The sequence below is a fragment of the Hyla sarda genome, chromosome 5 (genome assembly GCF_029499605.1).
Source record: "Hyla sarda isolate aHylSar1 chromosome 5, aHylSar1.hap1, whole genome shotgun sequence".
Taxonomy (NCBI): Eukaryota; Metazoa; Chordata; class Amphibia; order Anura; family Hylidae; genus Hyla; species Hyla sarda.
In genome coordinates, this window is record NC_079193.1 from 25,724,328 (window position 1) to 25,747,476 (window position 23,149).

The 23,149-nt window shown below is 48.6% G+C and overlaps 1 protein-coding gene across 4 annotated transcripts in view; it reads right to left on the reverse strand.

Moving 5' to 3' along the window:
• Positions 1-23,149, reverse strand: part of AKAP9 (A-kinase anchoring protein 9) — a 330,692-nt gene that overhangs the window by 288,164 nt on the left and 19,379 nt on the right. For all 4 annotated transcript variants that reach the window (XM_056519035.1, XM_056519033.1, XM_056519032.1 and 1 more), the window contains exon 2: positions 4,530-4,591. In XM_056519035.1, the coding sequence (XP_056375010.1) occupies positions 4,530-4,591 (62 nt within the window). The remainder of the gene's footprint in view (positions 1-4,529; positions 4,592-23,149) is intronic.

Genomic DNA, 23,149 nt, shown 5'->3' on the forward strand with positions numbered 1-23,149 from the left:
CAGTACATGTCTGGGCCCGTCTGAAGTTTGCTAGAGAGCATTTGGATGATCCAGAAGAGGACTGGGAGAATGTTATATGGTCAGATGAAACCAAAGTAGAACTTTTTGGTAAAAACTCAACTCGTCGCGTTTGAAGGAGAAAGAATGCTGAGTTGCATCCAAAGAACACCATACCTACTGTGAAGCATGGGGGTGGAAACATCATGCTTTGGGGCCAGGACGACTGATCCGTGTAAAGGAAAGAATGAATGGGGCCATGTATCGTGAGATTGTGAGTGAAAACCTCCTTCCATCAGCAAGGGCATTGAAGATGAAACGTGGCTGGGTCTTTCAGCATAACTATGATCCCAAAAACACCACACGGGCACCAAAGGAGTGGCTTCGTAAGAAGCATTTCAAGGTCCGGTAGTGGACTAGCCAGTCTCCAGATAACAACCCCATAGAAAACCTTTGGAGGAAGTTGAAAGTCTGTGTTGCCCAGCGACACCCCCAAAACATCACTGCTCTAGAGGAGATCTGCATGGAGGAATGGGCCAAAATACCAGCAAGAGTGTGTGAGAGCCTTGAGAAGACTTACAGAAAACGTTTGACCTCTGTCATTACCAACAAAGAGTATATAACAAAGTATTGAGATGAACTTTTGTTATTGACCAAATACTTAATTTCCACTATAATTAGCAAATACATTATTTAAAAATCAGACAATGGGATTTTTTTTTCTTATGCTATCTCTCATCCTTGGGGCAGTGGCAACAGAAATACACACCCATGAGGCAGGTGACAGCTATGGCACACAGGGGGCAGGTGAATGTTGTGGCACATACATGGGGTATGTGAACGCTGTGGTACCCCGCCCATGGGGAAGGTGAACACTGTGACATACCCATAGAGCAGGTGAATGCTGTGGCACAACCATGGGGCTTGTAAACACTGTGGCACACCTATGGGGCAGGTGACAGCAGCAGCACACACCTAAGGGGCAGGTGAAAGCTGTATTACAGACATGGGGCAGGTGACAGGAATGCAGACCTATGGAAATGTGACAGCAGTAGTACACACCTATGGGGCAGGTGACAGCTACAACACACACCTGTGGGGCAGGTGACAGCTAAAGCACACACCTGTGGGGCAGGTGACAGCTACCGCACACACCTATGGGGCAGGTGACAGCTACCGCACACACCTATGGGGCAGGTGACAGCTACCGCACACACCTATGGGGCAGGTGACAGCTACCGCACACAACTATGGGGCAGGTGACAGCTACCGCACACACCTATGGGGCAGGTGACAGCTACCGCACACACCTATGGGGCAGGTGACAGCTACCGCACACACCTATGGGGCAGGTGACAGCTACCGCACACACCTATGGGGCAGGTGACAGCTACCGCACACACCTATGGGGCAGGTGACAGCTACAGCACACACCTATGGGGCAGGTGACAGCTACAGCACACACACATGGGGCAGGTGACAGCTACAGCACACACACATGGGGCAGGTGACAGCTACAGCGCACACACACATGGGGCAGGTGACAGCTACAGCGCACACACACATGGGGCAGGTGACAGCTACAGCGCACACACACATGGGGCAGGTGACAGCTACAGCGCACACACACATGGGGCAGGTGACAGTTACAGCACACACACATGGGGCAGGTGACAGCTACAGCGCACACACATGGGGCAGGTGACAGCTACAGCACACACACATGGGGCAGGTGACAGCTACAGCACACACACATGGGGCAGGTGACAGCTACAGCACACACACATGGGGCAGGTGACAGCTACAGCACACACACATGGGGCAGGTGACAGCTACAGCGCACACACATGGGGCAGGTGACAGCTACAGCGCACACACATGGGGCAGGTGACAGCTACAGCACACACACATGGGGCAGGTGACAGCTACAGCGCACACACATGGGGCAGGTGACAGCTATAGAGCACACATGGGGCAGGTGACAGCTACAGCGCACACATGGGGCAGGTGACCGCTACAGCACACACATGGGGCAGGTGACCGCTACAGCGCACACACATGGGGCAGGTGACAGCTACAGCGCACACACATGGGGCAGGTGACAGCTACAGCGCACACACATGGGGCAGGTGACAGCTACAGCGCACACACATGGGGCAGGTGACAGCTACAGCGCACACACATGGGGCAGGTGACAGCTACAGCGCACACACATGGGGCAGGTGACAGCTACAGCGCACACACATGAGGCAGGTGACAGCTATAGCGCACACATGGGGCAGGTGACAGCTACAGCGCACACATGGGGCAGGTGACAGCTACAGCGCACACACATGGGGCAGGTGACAGCTACAGCACACACACATGGGGCAGGTGACAGCTACAGCGCACACACATGGGGCAGGTGACAGCTATAGCGCACACATGGGGCAGGTGACAGCTACAGCGCACACATGGGGCAGGTGACCGCTACAGCACACACATGGGGCAGGTGACCGCTACAGCGCACACACATGGGGCAGGTGACAGCTACAGCGCACACACATGGGGCAGGTGACAGCTACAGCGCACACACATGGGGCAGGTGACAGCTACAGCGCACACACATGGGGCAGGTGACAGCTACAGCGCACACACATGGGGCAGGTGACAGCTACAGCGCACACACATGGGGCAGGTAACAGCTACAGCGCACACACATGGGGCAGGTGACAGCTACAGCGCACACACATGAGGCAGGTGACAGCTATAGCGCACACATGGGGCAGGTGACAGCTACAGCGCACACATGGGGCAGGTGACAGCTACAGCGCACACACATGGGGCAGGTGACAGCTACAGCGCACACACATGGGGCAGGTGACAGCTACAGCGCACACACATGGGGCAGGTGACAGCTACAGCGCACACACATGGGGCAGGTGACCTCTACAGCGCACACACATGGGGCAGGTGACCGCTACAGCACACACACATGGGGCAGGTGACAGCTACAGCACACACATGGGGCAGGTGACAGCTACAGCGCACACACATGGGGCAGGTGACCTCTACAGCGCGCACACACACATGGGGCAGGTGACAGCTACAGCACACACACATGGGGCAGGTGACAACTATAGACACATGGTGGTGACACAACCATCACTACACACAGGTGACAGAACCCACACAATGTCACAGGACACGTAGCGCACAAGCACACACACGTATGTATGACAGCACACCCGTTATGACAAGACACAGATCACACATTTTATGACAGTATACACACACATTTAAGACAGCACACTCAACTGACAACACACACACAGCACATGTTATGAGATGCCACACACAGCTGACAGGACACAAACACTCACATGTATGACAGGTCACTAACAAATACATGTGAGTGTGTGTGTCCTGTCATATGTAAGTGTCCTGTCATAACGTGTGTCCTGTCATACATGTGAGTGTGTGTCCTGTCATGACAGGACACTCACATGTATGACAGGACACACAGCGCACACATGTTATGACAGGACACACAGCGCACACATGTTATGACAGGACACATGTTATGACAGGACACACAGCACACACATGTATGACAGGACATGTTATGACAGGACACACAGCACACACATGTATGACAGGACACATGTTATGACAGGACACACATGTATGACAGGACACATGTTATGACAGGACACACAGCACACACATGTATGACAGGACACATGTTATGACAGGACACACAGCGCACACATGTATGACAGGACACATGTTATGACAGGACACACAGCACACACATGTATGACAGGACACATGTTATGACAGGACACACAGCGCACACATGTATGACAGGACACATGTTATGACAGGACACACAGCACACACATGTATGACAGGACACATGTTATGACAGGACACACAGCACACACATGTATGACAGGACATGTTATGACAGGACACACAGCACACACATGTATGACAGGACACGTTATGACAGGACACACAGCACACACATGTATGACAGGACACATGTTATGACAGGACACACAGCGCACACATGTTATGACAGGACACATGTTATGACAGGACACACAGCGCACACATGTATGACAGGACACGTTATGACAGGACACACAGCGCACACATGTTATGACAGGACACATGTTATGACAGGACACACAGCGCACACATGTATGACAGGACACGTTATGACAGGACACACAGCGCACACATGTTATGACAGGACACACAGCGCACACATGTTATGACAGCACACACATGTTATGACAGGACACACAGCGCACACATGTATGACAGGACACATGTTATGACAGGACACACAGCGCACACATGTTATGACAGGACACATGTTATGACAGGACACACAGCACACACATGTATGACAGGACACATGTTATGACAGGACACACAGCACACACATGTATGACAGGACACGTTATGACAGGACACACAGCGCACACATGTTATGACAGGACACACATGTGGCAGCAGTGCACCCGGCGGGGGGCTCGTACCTTGGCTTTGCCGGCCTCCAGCTTCCTCTTCCTCTCCTGCTCCTCTTCGTCCATGCCGGCCCCTGTACAGACAGCAATGCGCAGTGTTAGCAGCGGCCGCAGCTCTCTCCCATCTCCACGTAAACATTCGGCGCGCCGCAGTGACGTCACCAGCCTGCGCCCGGGCCCCTTCCACTGGGAGCTGTAGAGGGGGGAGGGAGAGTATGGTACGGCCCCAGCTGTCACCTACACTACCCCCAGGTCAGCCATACACGTGCACCTGGACTCTCCATCCCTGGGGACATAAGGGAGAGATGGCTGATAACAGGGACAATAGCCTGCATTCACCATTGAAAAATGTCCCATATAATGCAGCATTTGCTCTGGCTTCTGAAATGGAGTCAGGGTATGCTGGGAGTTGTAGTTTTGCAACAGCTGGAGGAACATTGTCTTATAGCAGTGTTTACCAACCAGTGCATATCCAGCTGTTGCAAGACTACAACTCCCAGAATGCCCGGACAGCCGAAGGCTGTCCGGGCATGCTGGGAGTTGTAGTCTTGCAACAGCTGGAGGTGCACTGGTTGGGAAACACTTCATTATAGGGAAGATGGTCATGAGTGATCACAGCAAACACGCAGACGTAAATGTATGTGGTAGCCGTAAGGTTGCTTGTTCGCTTTTTCTATTAACCCCTTAAGGACCGGGGTTTTTCCGTTTTTGCATTTTCGTTTTTTGCTCCTTGCCTTTAAAAAATCGTAACTCTTTCAATTTTGCACCTAAAAATCCATATTATGGCTTATTTTTTGCGCCACCAATTCTACTTTGTAATGACGTCAGTCATTTTGCCCAAAAATCTACGGTGAAACGGGAAAAAAAATTGTGAGACAAAATTGAAAAAAAAATGCCGTTTTGTAACTTTTGGGGGCTTCCGTTTCTACGTAGTACATTTTTCGGTAAAAATGACACCTTATCTTTATTCTGTAGGTCCATACGATTAAAATGATCCCCTACTTATATAGGTTTGATTTTGTCGCACTTCTGGAAAAAATCATAACTACATGCAGGAAAATTTATACGTTTAAAATTGTCATCTTCTGACCCCTATAACTTTTTTATTTTTCCGTGTATGGGGCGGTATGAGGACTCATTTTTTGCGCCGTGATCTGAAGTTTTTAACGGTACCATTTTTGCATTGATAGGACTTATTGATCACCTTTTATTCATTTTTAAATGATATAAAAAGTGACCAAAAATGCACTATTTTGGACTTTGGAATTTTTTTTGCGCGCACGCCATTGACCGAGCGGTTTAATTAATGATATATTTTTATAATTCGGACATTTCCGCACGCGTTTTTTTTTTTATATGGGAAAAGGGGGGTGATTTAAACTTTTAATAGGGGAGGGGTGAATATGATATTCATTCACTTTTTTTTTGCAGTGTTAAAACTCCCATAGGGACCTATAACACTGCACACACTGATCTCCAATGCTGATCACTGGCGTGCATTAACACGCCTGTGATCAGTGTATCGGCGCTTGACTGCTCCTGCCTGGATCTCAGGCACGGAGCAGTCATTCGTCGATCGGACACCGAGGAGGCAGGTAAGGGCCCTCCCGGTGTCCTGTAAGCTGTTCGGGACCCCGTGATTTCACCGCGGCGGTCCCGAATAGCCCGACTGAGCAGCCTGGTCACTTTCACTTTAGAAGCGGCGGTCAGCTTTGACCGCCGCTTCTAAAGGATTAATACCGCACATCGCCGCGATAGGCGATGTGTGGTATTTGCCGCGGGTCCCGGCCGTTGATGAGCGCCTGGACCGACGCGATATGATGCGGGATCGCGGGAGCCGGTGCAGGACGTAAATATACGTCCTGCGTCGTTAAGGGGTTAAGGTTGTGATGCAGTAATCTTGTGATTCTAACGGGACTCACAGGTGGCATTATGGAGCCAAACTGGTGCAGGTACAGCATTAAAAATCACAAGCTTTTCCGCACACTTACCTGCCACTCACAGATGGGATTTGTCACTTGACAACTATGAGGGTATGTTCACACTGAGAAATTGGTGAGGAATTCGAGCTTAAAAATTCTGCCGCAGAATTTGTGTGTAATTTGCGTGGAATTGATGGGGAATTTCACACGGAAATATAAGAGGAAATAGTTTTTTGTTTTTTTTTGTTTTGTTTTTTTTATTTGCTGGACGACAAACACCAATTAGAATTTCCCTTTTTTCTTTCCTTTGTGCGGAATCTTCACGCAAATTCTGCACAAATTCTGCGCAGATCGGAATCGGGCTGCAAAAAAAATGTCATTCATTTCTATGGGACAAAGACGCGGATTCCGCAGGAAGAACGAACATGTTCACTCTTCATACGGAACGGAATTCAGTGACGGAATTCCGCCAGTGGAAATTCCTCAGTGTTAACCGAGGAGCAGAAATTTGATTAAACTCTATGGGGGTTTTCACTGCTGCATGAATTGGAGAGGAATAATGCCCCGACTAACGGGATATGTTAGGAGTTGTGTATGCGACCACTGGAGGGACCCAGGTTGAAGATCACTGAGAGATAGATATGAGATAGATAGATAGATATGAGATAGATAGATATGAGATAATAGATAGATATGAGATAGATAGATAGATAGATAGATAGATAGATATGAGATAGATAGATATGAGATAATAGATAGATAGATATGAGATAGATAGATATGAGATAGATAGATAGGTATGAGAAAGATAGATATGAGATAGATAGATAGATATGAGATAGATAGATAGATAGATATGAGATAGATAGATATGAGATAATAGATAGATAGATAGATAGATATGAGATAGATAGATAGGTATGAGAAAGATAGATATGAGATAGATAGATAGATAGATAGATAGATAGATAGATATGAGATAGATAGATATGAGATAGATAGATAGATAGGTATGAGAAAGATAGATATGAGATAGATATGGGAGAGATAGATAGATAGATAGATATGTGATAGATAGATATGAGATAGATAGATAGGTATGAGATCAATAGATAGATATGAGATAGATAGATATGAGATAGAGAGATAGATAGATAGATAGATACAGAAGATAATAGAAGAACAGCACATCCAGCCCCAATATATCCGTACGGAGGTGCTCGCAGATACTGGATCCTTGGTTAGAGGATCAAAAATTGTTTATACAGCAGAAAAAAATCTTGTCCACAGCACTGATTCCAAAAAAGTGTAGATTTTATTCCATAACAGGTGTCAATACAACAGCGACGTTTCAGTCAGCTCAACCTGACCTTTCTCAAGCAGTAAAGGTCTGCTTGAGAAAGGTCAGGTTGAGCTGACTGAAACGTCGCTGTTGTATGCACCTATTTTGTAACACTGGGAATGGAATAAATCACCTTCTCTTTTTTTTGGAAAAACTCCTGTGTGCTGTGGAATCATTGGATGTTAGATAGATAGATATGAGATTTATAGATATGAGATAATAGATAGATATGAGATAGATAGATATATATGAGATAGATAGATAGATAAATATGAGATAGATATGAGATAGATAGATAGATATATATGAGATAGATAGATATGAGATAGATAGATAGATATGAGATAGATAGATAGATAGATAGATATGAGATAGATAGATAGATATGAGATAGATAGATAGATATGAGATAGATAGATAGATAGATAGATATGAGATAGATAGATAGATATGAGATAGATAGATATGAGATAGATAGATAGATATGAGATAGATAGATAGATAGATAGATAGATAGATATGAGATAGATAGATAGATATGAGATAGATAGATAGATAGATAGATAGATATGAGATAGATAGATAGATATGAGATAGATAGATAGATAGATATGAGATAGATAGATAGATAGATATTAGATAGATAGATATTAGATAGATAGATATGAGATAGATAGATATGAGATAGATATGAGATAGATAGATATGAGATAGATATGAGATAGATAGATATGAGATAGATATGAGATGCTAGATAGATAGATAGATAGAGCCATTTCAGACAATGGATGTGATAAGTGAACACACAGCTTTATACACATACCCTCACCAGGCATCTTGGTTATATCCAGCTGTAGTGATCTTGGAATGAGGAGCAGATCCATGTAAACTCCATCTGCTTCTTCCTCATCCAAATCCCCTGACACCCTGGTCACTGAGAAGCTTTTACCTTTGGTTATGGGGCTGTGTATTCATACACAGTGATGTGTTAGGGTTTGGTTGTTTTTTTGTCTTTGTTCTTTTCTTTTTTCCGTCTTTTATTCAAAACCAAAAGTGGATTTAACAGAAATGTAAAGTTTACCGTAAGGTTATGTTCACACAGTGACTTCAATGGGTAGAAAAAGCTGCAGAAAATTTGCAGAAAATTATGCAGCAGATCCTGTATGTGTGAACGTAACCTTAGGGTGTTTTCACATGTACAGTATTCTACATATTTGATGCACAGGATTTGAAGCTGCAGATTTGAAGCTGTGTTCAGCCATTTAGTTTACATTGAAATCTACAGCCTCAAATCCTGCACCTCAAATATGCAGGATACCGTTTGTGTGAATAGACCCTAAGGGTAGGACTTCTACTTCTGTTTTGTGCCGGATCCACTTCTGCCTTTGAAACAAGGAAGATATCTCCAGTCCAAATTGTGGGAATCAATTCTTGCTATATTTAGAAATAGGGATCCAAGGAACAGGTACAAACATGTAAAACCTCTGATGCGTTTCACACACAAGGTACTTAATCATAGAATCACTTCTGGCTATAAAACTACATGAAATATCAGAAGAAATGTGAATGTCCAGCGCAAAGTAGATCCAACGTAGCAATTTATTGATAAAACCTCAGTACAATGACATAACGGGTACGGGTGACGCGTTTCGGCCCACCTAATGGGCCTTAGTCGTACCCAAGGCCCATTAGGTGGGCCGAAATGCGTCACCTGTACCCGCATTTCACATTTCTTCAGTTTCTGTTTCTGGCATTGCCCATGCCAGTCCGAGTGCATTGGCGTTAGAGGAAAAGAGCTAGGATCACACTGCTATACATGAAATATCGCAGCAGCAGTTTTCCAAAAAGAAACTCTGTGTGTGACACAAATACGAATCCATATACACCTGTCATTGCTTAGCTTAAAGGGGTACTCTGCCTCTAGACATCTTATCCCCTATCCAAAGGATAGGGGATAAGATGTCTGATTGTGGGGGTCCCACCACTGGGGAGCCTGCGACCTCCCTCCTGCACCCGGTATTCATTTAGAGCATCAGGTGCAATGCCGGCCACACCCTGCTTGTGATGTAATGGGCACGCCCCCTCAATGCAAGTCTATGGGAGGGGGCGTGACGGAAGTCACGCCCCCTCCCATAGACTTGCATTGAGGGGGCGTGCCCGTGACATCACGTGCGGGGCATGGCCGTGACCTCACGAGCGGGACTTGGCTGTGACGTCACAAGCGGGGCATGACTGTGGCGTCACGAGCCTCGGGTGCACGGAACGAACTTAGCTCCATGCCGGATGACTGGCGATGTGGGGCGGAGGCTTGTGATGTCACAGTCATGCCCCGCTTGTGACATCACGGCCACGCCCCCCTCAATGCAAGTCTATGGGAGGTCACAAGCCTCCGCCCTACATCACAAGTTATCCGGCACAGAGCGAAGTTCGCTCCATGCACCCGATGTCTGGGGCGCCGCAGCCGATATCAAGGGGGTCCCCAGCAAGGGGACCCCTGTGATCAGAGATCTTATCCCCAATCCTTTGGATAGAGGATAAGATGTCTAGGGGCAGAGTACCCCTTTAAAAGGAGAAATAGGGGATACGTTTTTGATTCACGAGGGGTCTGACTACTGGGACTCCCAGCTATCTCCTGCACGGAAGGAATCCGGCTCTTCAAGGGAATGGAGCATTCCCCCTTATTCCCCCTATACGAGGGCTTGTTTTTTGCGTGACCAATTGTATTTTGGAATGACATCCCTTATTTTACCATAAAATGTATGACGAACCAAAAAAACATTATTTTAAGATGAAAAAAGAAAATGGCAATTTTGCCACGTTGGAGGGTTTTGTTTTTACACAGTGTACTTTACGTTAAACTTGACACGTAATCTTTATGGTTAAAATGATACCCATGTTTACATGCATGTCTATTATTGTTTTGCTTTTTAAAAAAAAATGAAATAAATATGTTTAGTAATAGTAATAAAATAATAATCTTTTTCTGCCTATGAAGCTGTTAGGTTTTTCTTTTTTTTTTTTTTTTTGTTTTTTGCACAATGAGCTGTATTTTTAACGGTACCACTTATGTGCAGTTCTGGCGTTTTGATCACTTTTTATTACTTTTTTTTTCTGCAATGTAATGTGACCAAAAATCAGCATTTTTGGCGTTTGGAATATTTTTCCATTTACACCGTTGACCGTGCGGGATCAGGAATTTTATAATTTACTAAAAAAGTTTTACTCAGTCATGTGGCCTTCACGGCCAAAATATTATATATCCTTTCGCTTCCCTCCCTGTCTCTATACAGTGTTCCTTCAACTTACAATGACCGAAGGTTACAATATTTTCAGTTTTTTCTGGACCATTGTAAGTGAATCCAGACTTCCCATACAATGTACAGACAGTCCAGATCTGTGAAATGTGTCAATGGCCGAAAGATCTGACCAATCAGAATGGGCATTCACTGGTAAAACCCCTGTATTACTGAAGTGTATGCACTGACTGCTGTCTGGTTGCGCCCCCTACAGCACGGGGAGGTATTACATGTTCTGTACTCTTTACCTGTACCAGCGTTACCTGCTCCTTTGGACACCAGGTGAGGGCGGCTCCATGTTACTTTTTTAGCACACTGTGTACTGTACAGGACCCTGAAGAAGCTCCTGTCCTCTACATAGACAGTGATTCCAGCTCCCAGCAGGGTGTGTGCGGGTGTGTCTCCTGAGACTTCCAGCAGAGCAGAAGCAAGCAGAGATTTCCAACAAGCCTTCCCCAGGTTTGTGGCAGATTCCTGGGGAAGAAGCTCCTGCAATGGAGCCTCGTGGCTCCACTCCCCGTTCCAGGCTGGCGGGAAGTGGAGTGAAAACTTCGACAGCCATTATTCCGGCCGGGAGAAGATCGGGCAGAGTCTGCAGCAATGCAGGCTCTGCTACCCAGGCTACGGGTGCCAGCCAGAGATCCACTGGTGGAAGAAAGGCACGGAAAAGCAGTGTGGAGATGTGGTCGGAGAGTGGGCCCGGCGAGTCCAGTTCCACGTACTGCTCCCGCATGGCCGCAAGGTTTGCGGAGTACGAGCAGCGCGGCAGGGAGCTGAGGATGGCCAGAGAGGATCTGCGTGCGACCCAGAGTCTGATGAGTACCGGATCCAGAAAGAGCAAGCCAGAACTGAAGAAGAGGATAACATCGCTGAAGGGCGAGATTGTGAAGCTGGAGGCGAGGAGAGCGGAGATAGTGGAGGGGAGCGGTCTCTTCAAGGAGAAGCTGATCAACAGCGATCGGTTTGCCGCCACGAAATCCCCAGGTAAGGTGGAGGTGGATGATGGGGAGAGTAGTGGCGGCGAAGATAGTGAGGATGGTGGTGAAGAGGAGAAGATGGAGGAAAGTGTGGGAGTTGTAGCTACTCCAGGTGACACCCAGACCCAGGACAGCTACATTGAGGCTGGACAGGTGGCACTTCCGCCAAGCGAGAGTGAGGAGGATGACGTGGAGGGTGAGGCTGGGGGTCTGCTGAGGGCAATTGTGATGCAGGAGTCCCCAGCCCACCTCCAAAATTTCACCTTTGGGGACAAGGAGTGTGAAGATGTGGTGGTCAAGCAGAGGTCCAAGAAAAGGAAGACAAAGGAGACGGTACAATATGTATTTGTCCCCTTCCAGCAGTCTGGGCCAGCTGCAAAGCTGGTTCAGGCTGCGGGCTCCCCCAAACTGCCAGACCCCGTTCCTGTGGTGGAGCGGGGCCAGCACGGGGAGTACAGTAAGGCGTCAGCAATGGCTAAGGGCGCAATAGTTGTGAAGCCCACCCATCCTGTCGGTAGGGAAGGGCAGGATGGGCTCATGCCGGGCAGCTCTGGCACTGCAGGACCGCCCCAGGGTGGCAGGGGGCGTGTCCAAGTGCCAGAGGCAAGTTATGCTGCCGTGTGCTCGGGGGGCGGTTCCCCGAGTACTGTGGGCACTACTGGCACCGCGGGGCACTCTCCTGTGAGGGGGGGGAGTGTCCGGGCGCCAGAGAGCGTTGTGTCTGTGTGCTCGGGGGGCGGTCCCCCGAGTACAGTGTGTTCTGCGGGCACTGCAGGGCACTCCCCTGTGAGGGTGGGGAGTGTCCCGGTGTCGGGATCAGTGTCCGGCAATGGCGCCGCGGGAGGAGCTGGGGTGCGCTCGGTGGGGCAGCCCCAGACTCAGGAGGCACCATTGATCATTCAGAAGGAGGAGCCATCATCATCATCAGCAGCAGCAGCCAAGCCGGAAAAAAAGACTGCAATTAAGCCAGCGGTACTACAAATCCCAGCCAGCCCAGAATCAGTTAGGCAGGGTATGAGTGAGAATGCTGAGTGTAGTAGTGTTGTGGATGAGAGGAGTGTCAGTGGAGTGAATGTTGGTGGGAGTAGTGGTATGAATGGAAAAAAGGATGATGTAAGTGGTGGTGTGAGTGGTGGTGTGAATGGTGGTTCTGGGTCTGGGTCTGGCCCGGCTGCCCCCCCGGCAGTGACTGCTCCTAGGAGCTATGCTAATGTCGCTGCCGGGGGTCCAGGGGGGTCCCCGTCTCCGTCCGTCCCCGGGGGTTACTTGCAACAGCGCCTCCTGGAGGCTCTGCGTAGGGGAGACAGGTCGATCCAGGTAGAGGGAAGGGGTGAGGTCGACCTGTCTTTCTGGATAGAGAGGCACGGTTTGGGGGCTTTCCGAGAGCAGAATGGGGAGGTGGTCTGGTCCCTCCCGACAACCGGGCAGGACAATAACCGCAGGAATGTGGTCCGTCTGATTTGGAGGGGTGAGGATGCGTGCCCACCTCGCGCTAAAGTGGTTGAGCTCCTCCTCCAGATGGAATTCAGGGCGAGTGACATCTTTGCCCTGATCCACCCCTACGGTACGTCCGAGTTTGACGTCAGTTTCGTTCGGCCAGAGGGTCTCGAACTCTTCTGGTCAAACTACGAGGTGGCGAAGAACGAGCCCGGCTGGCGGGATTTTGCCGTAAAGGCAATTTCCCGTCAGAACTCGGTCAAGAAGGTGACCGTTTTGACCCGTAACGAGTCACTTTCTTGTTACGACATCATGACCTGGCTCGGTCGGTATGGGGATGTGACGGACATGCCCAAGAAAAACATTGATGAGCACGGGATCTGGTCCGGGGCCTGGACGTTTTCCGTAAAACTCAGGCGTTCAGGGAGTACGGTTGCCCACATTCCGTCAGCCGCCTTCCTTGGACGTGACAGGATCCAGGTCTTCTACCAGGGGCAGCCTAAGGTCTGTCACAGGTGCGGTAGCCCCACCCATTTTAGCGCAGCCTGTACTGTACAGGTCTGTGCTTTGTGTGGTGGGGTGGGTCATCTGGCCGCATCCTGTAGGCAGATCCGCTGCCATCTGTGTGGTGTCCTCGGGCACCCTTTCAGCCGTTGTCCTAGCGCCTTCGCCCGTGCGGCGGCCGCTCCGGCTGGGGAGAGCTGTGATGGGGGCGCACCAGGGCTAGTGAGGAAGAAGGGCCCCGCCAAACTAAGGCGGGAGGAAAATCGGAGGAGGAGTAGGGAGCAGGAGAGTGCCCAAGTGACGGGGGTAGCTCCGGCCCCTGCTCCTGAAGCTGGCCCTGAAATGACTGAAGCCCTGGAGGAGGACGTGCTGGATGAGGAGGTCAGGAGACTGGGCGAAGAGGAAGGCAATATGGCCGACTCTTCCGATTCCTCCCACTATGAAAGTGTGGATGAGGAGAGTGTAGAGAAGGCCAAAAAGAAAGACAAGGGCAAAAGGAAAGGGAGAAAGAAGAGGTCCAAGCCCTCTCTCCCTCGTACTGCGGGCCGGGTCCAAAGCGGAAGCCTGACTGCCCCCCCTCTGGTTGACCTGTCAAACCGGTACCTCGTCCTTGATAACATCTCCTCCCCCTCCTTGGAGAGGGAAGGTGAGGGCGAGGTGCCTAGGGAGAGAGAGCCTCTGGGGGGAACTGGGCCCTGTCCTGTTGAGGCACCTTCCTCGGAGGGCAGGGCTAGACCGGGGTCGGACGGAGACGGGGACCATATGGATCAGAGCGAATCCAAAAAAAGGGTTAAAAGTGGTCCTGCCCTTTCTTCTTCTTCTGGGGATGAGGGCACGAAGAAGAAGGGGAAGAAGAAATAAAGGTGAGGCCGTCTAACTTAATCACCCATGATGGCGGCACTCACCCCATTGACGCTGGCATCCATTAACTGTGCCAGCATAAAGTCGGATACGGCTAGATTCGCAGCCTTTGATTTTCTCGGCCGTGTTGAAGCCGACATTTTGTATCTGCAAGAGACCAGGTTGTCAGATCTAGCCTCCCTGGTAAAAGCCAGAAGAGAGTGGAGGCGCGGGCCCTCCCACTGGTCTCTTGCGGCTGAGCCGTATAGTGGGGTGGCGGTCCTTTTTACCGCTCCGGTTGAATGCCGACGGGTTATTGAGTTAGAAATGGGGAGGTGCCTGATCTTAGATGTCCTCATGAAGGGGCAAGAGCTCCAGCTCATTAACATCTACGCCCCACAAACCAAGTGGGGCCGCAAAGATCTCTTTATGAGGATTAAGCCCTTCCTTTTTACTAGCCGGCAAGTGATTTTTGGAGGGGACTTCAATAATGTCACGAGGTCCCAAGATAGGAGAGGTTCCAATGGTCCGCTGGCTTACGATAGCGTGGCCCTCAATAATATAGTTAGGGAAGCTCGCCTAGAGGACGCCCACATCCGGAGCCCCTCAGGCCACGTGGGTTTCACCTATCATCGAGGTAGCTGCAGGTCTAGGATAGACAGGTTTTATTTAAAGGAGGAAGCCGTCTCTTCCACAGTGTCCGTGGTTGAGGTGGAATTCTCCGATCACTGTATGATTTTGTTTTCCTTGAATGTTTCAGAGACCCCCCGGATGGGTAAAGGTTATTGGAAGCTGAATTCGTCCCTCCTGGAGGAAGCGGAGATAAGACAGTCCTTTGAGGACTTTCTTCAGAGTCAGGTACCTTTACTGGACTTTTGTAGTAGTAAGTCAGAGTGGTGGGAGATATTCAAGAAGCGGGTTGCGGGGTTCTTCCGCCAGCTCTCGAGCCTCAGGTCCCTGAATAGGTACCGCCTGTATCGGGGTCTGAGGAGGAAACTCGAGCTCCTTGTCTCGACTGGAGGTAGCCGAGAGGATATCTCCAGAGTGAAATCCTTGCTGATGGGGTGTCAGTACGATAGGCACGCATCTTTGGTTTTTGAGAGGGATTACGGGAGGTACCGCTCGCCCGACCCTTACAAGAACTGTAAGATGTCAGTGAGTAGTAAAGTGGTCTCAGGACTGATTGATAGTACGGGATCTCTGAATCGGTCCAGATCAGGGATCCTGGAGGTCGTCAGATCCTTCTACTCGCACCTCTTGGGAAGGAAGGATCTAGATCGAGACGGGATGTCGGCTTTCCTGGCTGAAACTATTCCTGAGCCAGGGGTAGACCCCTCTCTTGATGTTTTGGCAGAAGAAATCAGGGAAGAGGAAGTGAGACTGGCGATCGAGGGGCTCGCCCCCAAGAAGTCGCCAGGTCCGAATGGCTTAACATCCGAGTGGTACAGGACCTTTAAGGATACTTTAGCTCCCCTCTTGACTGAGGTATTCAATGAGTGTCTCTCCTCGGGCACTCTACCAAAGTCAATGAGGAGGTCAGCCCTGATTCTTCTGTCAAAGGGTAAAGATCCTAGCCGGATTGAGAATTGGAGGCCCATAGCTCTTCTCAATACGGACAGGAAGCTTCTGGCCAAGATACTGTTTAATCGGTTGGTGAAATTTGCACCCCGGCTCCTTTCGGGAGCTCAGCACTGCTCTGTTCCGGGCCGAAGCACCTTAAGTGCTGTCCTCAGTGTCAGGGAGGCAGTGGAGCGGAGTAGTGCGGGTCTCTGGAAGGGGTACATGCTGTCCTTGGATCAGGCCAAAGCATTTGATCGGGTGAACCACGAGTACCTCTGGTCCGTCCTCCTGAGATATGGCTTACCGAGTACTTTTGTGAATTGGCTTGTCACCTTATATGCAGGGGCAGAGAGTTTCCCGCTGGTGAACGGTTGGTCTGGCCGCTCTTTTGAGGTGGGGTCCGGAGTCCGTCAGGGTTGTCCTTTGAGCCCGCTGTTATACGTGTTCGCAATCGATCCCTTCGTCCGGAGGGTAGATTGTGGGCCGTTGGCGGGAGTCGGGATGACTCTGGCGGAGCCGGATGTCGCCCAGAGAGTAGTGGCGTACGCTGATGATGTCACTATTTTCGTCTCCTCACGGGAGGAGGTCGATGTGGTGATGTCAGAGGTGGACCGCTACTCGGAGGCATCCGGGTCCAAGATCAACCGGGATAAGTGTGAAAGTCTCTGGCTGGGAGGGGGAGATCCCACGTTTGATCTCCCTGACACCCTTCCAGGGCTCCAAGAGTCAGCAAAAATTCTGGGCATCACATTCGGCCAGGATGATTATCCCACCAAAAACTGGGACGGTAAGCTCCAGGATGCCACTCAGAGGGTGAACCAGTGGAAGGGTTGGTCTATGATGACTGATCAAATCGTACCTGCTCCCCTTGTTTATCTATCTGGGCAGTGTATGTATCTTACCAGAGGCTTACTACACTAGGGTCTACAGCCTGTTTTTCCAACTGTTATGGGGGAACAGGTTGAACCTAGTCAAGAGGGAGGTTACGTACCGCACGAGGAGACTAGGGGGTTTATCTATGGTAAACCCCGTGGTGTTCTTAACGAACACCTTCTTGAAAGCCAACATTGCTAACCTCTGGAAAGAGAGGGCTCCTCCGTGGGTACTCTCCTGCAAGGAGTGGTTTCGGCCTTTCTTCCAGGAATGGGAGACAGGAGGGCAAGTGAAGGACCTCCGTACGCCCCATGGATATCTTCCGGCTTACGCTACCCCGACTCTGAAGGCGATACGTCGGTGGGGTCTGGGAGTGTGGGAGATCAGGACCCAGTCGAGGCAGTTCCTTGACAAACGGGTTCTGTTGACCCACTTCCAGAAGCCTCTGGCGCTCAGGGACTGCCCAGGTCGGGATCTGAGGGAGGGGTTGTATCTTTTAAACATGAAAAGGATCCCCCAGAAGTTTTGGGACTTGGCCTGGCGCTGCTTTCAGGGGAAGCTATGTGTAAAGGACAACCTGAAGTACAGGAACTCTGATGACCGGGGATGTCCCCGAGAAGAGTGCGGGGACACGCTGGAAAGCATGGACCACTTCCTGCTTCATTGTCCCTTTAACATAGGGGTCTACAACAGGGTGGGCGCTTCCATCGGCTGGAGTCAACTTGCCGGCCTTGCCTATCCGGAGTGGGCTTATGGGGCATTCAGGAACCTGGGTGGCCGAGATCGGGGCACTTTATTCTTAGTCAGTTTAGTGGTTAGGTACTACACGTGGAACGCACGGTGCTTAGTGTCGACCCAACAGAAAATCCTCTCCGAGGTGGAGGTCTGTAGGAACATCACCGGTGACCTCGGGAAGATCAGGTCTTTGGAGTATGGCAGTCTTGGTACCAGTAGGGCATCTCTCCTGTGGAGAGGTTTCTCATTTCACGTGCCCTAGGTACTAAACCTTTTGGGTAGAGTACCTTTTATTTTTGGTTAGGGGCAGTGTTATAGGGGTAGAGATAGGGTGAGGGCAGGGTCAGATTTATTGTAGGGATAGAATTAGGGAGAATTGTAGGGGGAGTTAGGGAAAGAGTATAAAATGATTTATGTATCAGGTCTGCCATCCTTCTCCCTGGTGGTGGGCTGATGCATGTGCACATTAGCTTTTTGTTTTGTTTTCAATTTACATGGTATGAAGGGCTTACAGGCAACCAAACTTGGGCCTAAAGGGGGTGGTGGTTCAGAATGTATAAGTTTGTATATAAGTTGGTTGGGAGGAGTGTTAGGTGGGGAGGGTGTATTTGTGGGTGGTGGTTTTGTGGTGTTTTGGGGTTCTGACATGGGTCAGTTAAGGACTGGACTTTGAGAACTGTATGGACGGTATGGACGGTATGGACTCTGACCCATGTACAGGAGGGGTGGTGTGGGTGAGGGGACAGTTTTAGTGTAGGTGTTTTCCGTTGTTTTCTGTAGTATATTTTTGTGTATTTTCAGTAAGTTTTGTATATATTGTGTTTTGTATATATTGGGTTTTGTATTTATATTGTTTTATATTATATAGTGTATAGTGCAGTCGGGCCAGTAGTTAAGTCGTGTCATATGTGTTTATGTGTATGTATATGTGTGCGTTTATGTGTATATACATGTGTATGTATATATATATATATATATATATATGTATGTATATGTATGTGTATGCTTGCGTATATGCATGTATACATGTTTGTGTATAAAATTTTATATTTTATTTTTTCCTCCTTGGGGGGCTGCTCCCCTCTGGTGTCTCTGTTCTCCTCGCCTCCGGCTTCGCGGTCTCGCTTTTCGGCGGTGTTGTCCTTTTCTTCGGTTGTGGCTTGCTCTTTTTGGGTCCGGCTCTCGCCGGTTTCTGGGCCGCGCGCGGATCCTCTCTGGCCGTCCTCGGCTCCTTGCCGTGCTGGGCGTGCTTCGCGGGCCTTGCGGCCGTGCGGGGGCGGTGCGTGGGGCTGGGCTCTTTGGGCCCTCTCTCCGGCCGCGTCTCCGTGCTGCTTTTCCCTGCCCTTCTTTCACCGGTGGATCTCTGGCTGTGAGGCAGAGTGTTATTTATTAGCAAGTTGTGCTGAAATTTTTATTTTTTTTTTTTTTTTTTTTTTTTTTTTTTTATTTTTTTTCCCCTGGGTAAGGGTCATTTTTGAGTTACAGCCAAGTTGTGCTACCTTTATGTTCCTTTTCTTTTGTTTTATAGCCAAGTCGTGCTTATTTTATGTTTTATATATTTTTATAAGCCAAGTTGGGCTATTTTTATGTTCTTTTTGGAATGCGTGTTTGAGTGTGATATTTAGTTTTTTGGTATGTGAAAAAAGTAAAAGTATATTTTAGTAAATTTGGGCTGGCCGGTTAGGCAGATTTTGTTTTTGTAATTTTATTTATGTTATGTTTGTTATAGCTGGTTAAGCTTGTTTTTGTTTTATGTTTTGTATCAGATTTGTTTTTCATTTTTATAATAAAAAGAGTTACAGCTCCAGCAGATCTTTATTACTTTTATATGTAAGGACTTGTTTTATCTATATAAGTTATCTATTTATTTATTTATTTTTTAATCCTCACTTTTTCCTATTTTTGGATGACATTTTGGGCTTCAGATCCAATTACCAGGTTTCCATAGAGTTCTGGTCTCAACGTACAATGGTTTCAACATACAATGGTCGTCCTGGTACCCATATATTGTGTAACTTGAGGGACCATTTAATAGGGCTGTCTATATTTGAGGACAGTGTTCAGAAGTCCCATAGAGTAGTGATAGAGGAGACACTCCATTAGCTTGGGGACAAGGGACCTCCATTCCTGTCAGCTAAGGGAATCCCAATGGTCAGATCCCCACAGATCTTCTAGTTATCCCCTATACTGTGGATGAGGAATAATCTTGGGATAAGTATCTGTATGGCCATACTTCTACTTGCATAAGATTTTACCACCATATTAGGGTTTTCTTTCCATTGTAAATGTTTCCTTACAGCTGGTTAAAAGCTCCTTCTTCAGGCTCTGCCAAGATCCTTGTATTACAGAAGAAGCCGTCAGTGACACTCGCTAGAGACCAGTTTATCCAGTTCCTGCCACTTGTCTTTGGTATTGCCCCCAGGACTTTTCTGGTATGATGAGTAGATAAGACATCAGGGCACTCACACTGTTACTATTCTTTTCACACTTGTCTTTTTCTATACTACAAAACTCTGTCCAATAAATAGTTTGGGTCTGCTACGTTCCCTTACCAGTTTGTCCTCTTTACAGGAAAAGCTGAGTGACAACCAATATTTCCGCTCCCCCCAAACTGGAGTCCTGCATGATGAATAAGAGCAGTGTTTCCCAACCAGGGTTCCACCAGCTGTTGCAAAACTACTACTCCCAGCATGCCTGCCTGGACAGCCAATGGCTGTCCGGGCATGCTGGGAGTAGTAGTTTTCCAACAGCTAGAGGCTCTCTGGTTGGGAAACACTGGATTAGAGGCTCGTCCCCTGCTCTGCATCACTGCATAAGCACAACCACACGGGCCATTCAGGATTATAGAAATGCTGTGTGATTGTCCCTGTTTGAGTAGACATGCAAGTTTTCGTTCAAGATGTATTTCTACATATAACTAATAGGAGACTCGTGTTTATAAGATTACTCATGGAGTCAGCTTTACTACTACCGTTTTATTGGAGAGGAGAAGCTATTTAATTATATAGTGAATAATCATCATTAGGGGAGGGTCACACTCAGCGTATCCGCAGCACACTTCACGCTGCGGATGCGCCACTGGCAGTCATAGAGCGAGGGCAGAGCGAGCTTCCTGCTGCGGCCGGGTAGCTCTGTGTGTCCGCCCGTAGCAGTCACACTTGCTCTGCCATCGCTTCGTGACTGCTGACAGCACATCTGTAGTGTATATGTGTGTGAACCCTACCCTTAAAGGGGTTATGGGTCCCTTGTCTCTCCGGTAAGTGGAGGTCTGGTTGTCGGACTCCTACCAATCAGATACTTATCACCTATTCAATTAAAATTTAGGAATAACCCTTTAAATGATTGTCCCTTTTTTTTTCCCCCCACATAGGTAATATGTTTGTGCAACAGTTGCGTCAGGATTTCACAATGGTCACAATCCCTCCTCTTCTAAAATGACTGTCAGGACCCCACCTAAAGGCAGCATAGAATGGAGTAAGATTTTGAACTCAGGCATATATATAGTTTTATATGATTTAATTTAGTATTTTCATGTAAAAAATCAGATGTAATAAATGTTGCCACAGGATACAGAGAAAGCCTGTGAGTCCTGCTTCCCCCATGAGCTCATAGAGAAAGCCTGTGAGTCCTGCTTCGCTTACCCACTCCTAGAGAAAGCCTGAGTCCTGCTTCCCCACCCAGAAAGTCTGTGAGTCCTGTTCCCTACTTATAGAAAAAGCCTATGAGTCTTGCTCCACCACCCACTCATAAAGAAAGTCTGTGAGTCCAGCTATCCCCGTCCACTTATAGAGAAAGCCTGTGACTCCTGCTTCCTCCACCCACTCATAGGGAAAGCCTGTGAGTCCTGCTTCCCTTACACACTCCTAGAGAATGTCTGACTCCTGCTTCCCCCACATACTCATAGAAAAAGCCTGTGAGTCCTGCTTTCCCCACCCATTTAGAGAAAGCCTGTGAGTCCTGTTTTCTCTGCCTACTCAATAAGGAAGCCTGTGAGTCCTGCTTCCCCTAGGGAAAGCCTGTGAGTCCTGCTTCCCTTACTCACTCCTAGAGAATGTCTGACTCCTGCTTCCCCCACATACTCATAGAGAAAGCCTGTGAGTCCTTCTTTCCCCACCCACTTATAGAGAAAGCTTGTGAGTCCTGCTTTCCCCACCTACTTATAGAGAAAGTCTGTGAGTCTTGCTTTCCTTTCCCACTCATACAGAAAGCCTGTGAGTCCTGCTTCCCCAAACACTCATACAGAAAGCCTGTGAGTCCTGCTTCCCCCACCTACTTATAGAGAAAGCCTGTGAGTCCTGCTTCCCCCACCTACTTACAGAGAAAGCTTGTGAGTCCTGCTTTCCCCACCTACTTATAGAGAAAGCCTGTGAGTCCTGCTTTCACCACCTACTTATAGAGAAAGCCTGTGAGTCCTGCATCCCCCACCTATTTATAGAGAAAGCCTGTGAGTCCTGCATCCCCCACCTACTTATAGAGAAAGTCTGTGAGTCTTGCTTTCCTTTCCCACTCATACAGAAAGCCTGTGAGTCCTGCTTCCCCAACCACTCTTACAGAAAGCCTGTGAGTCCTGCTTCCCCCACCTACTTATAGAGAAAGCCTGTAAGTCCTGCTTCCCCCACCTACTCATAGAGAAAGCCTGTGAGTCCTTCTTTTCCCACCCACTTATAGAGAAAGCTTGTGAGTCCTGCTTTCCCCACCTACTTATAGAGAAAGTCTGTGAGTCTTGCTTTCCTTTCCCACTCATACAGAAAGCCTGTGAGTCCTGCTTCCCCAAACACTCATACAGAAAGCCTGTGAGTCCTGCTTCCCCCACCTACTTATAGAGAAAGCCTGTGAGTCCTGCTTCCCCCACCTACTTACAGAGAAAGCTTGTAAGTCCTGCTTTCCCCACCTACTTATAGAGAAAGCCTGTGAGTCCTGCTTTCACCATCTACTTATAGAGAAAGCCTGTGAGTCCTGCATCCCCCACCTATTTATAGAAAAAGCCTGTGAGTCCTGCATCCCCCACCTACTTATAGAGAAAGTCTGTGAGTCTTGCTTTCCTTTCCCACTCATACAGAAAGCCTGTGAGTCCTGCTTCCCCAACCACTCTTACAGAAAGCCTGTGAGTCCTGCTTCCCCCACCTACTTATAGAGAAAGCCTGTG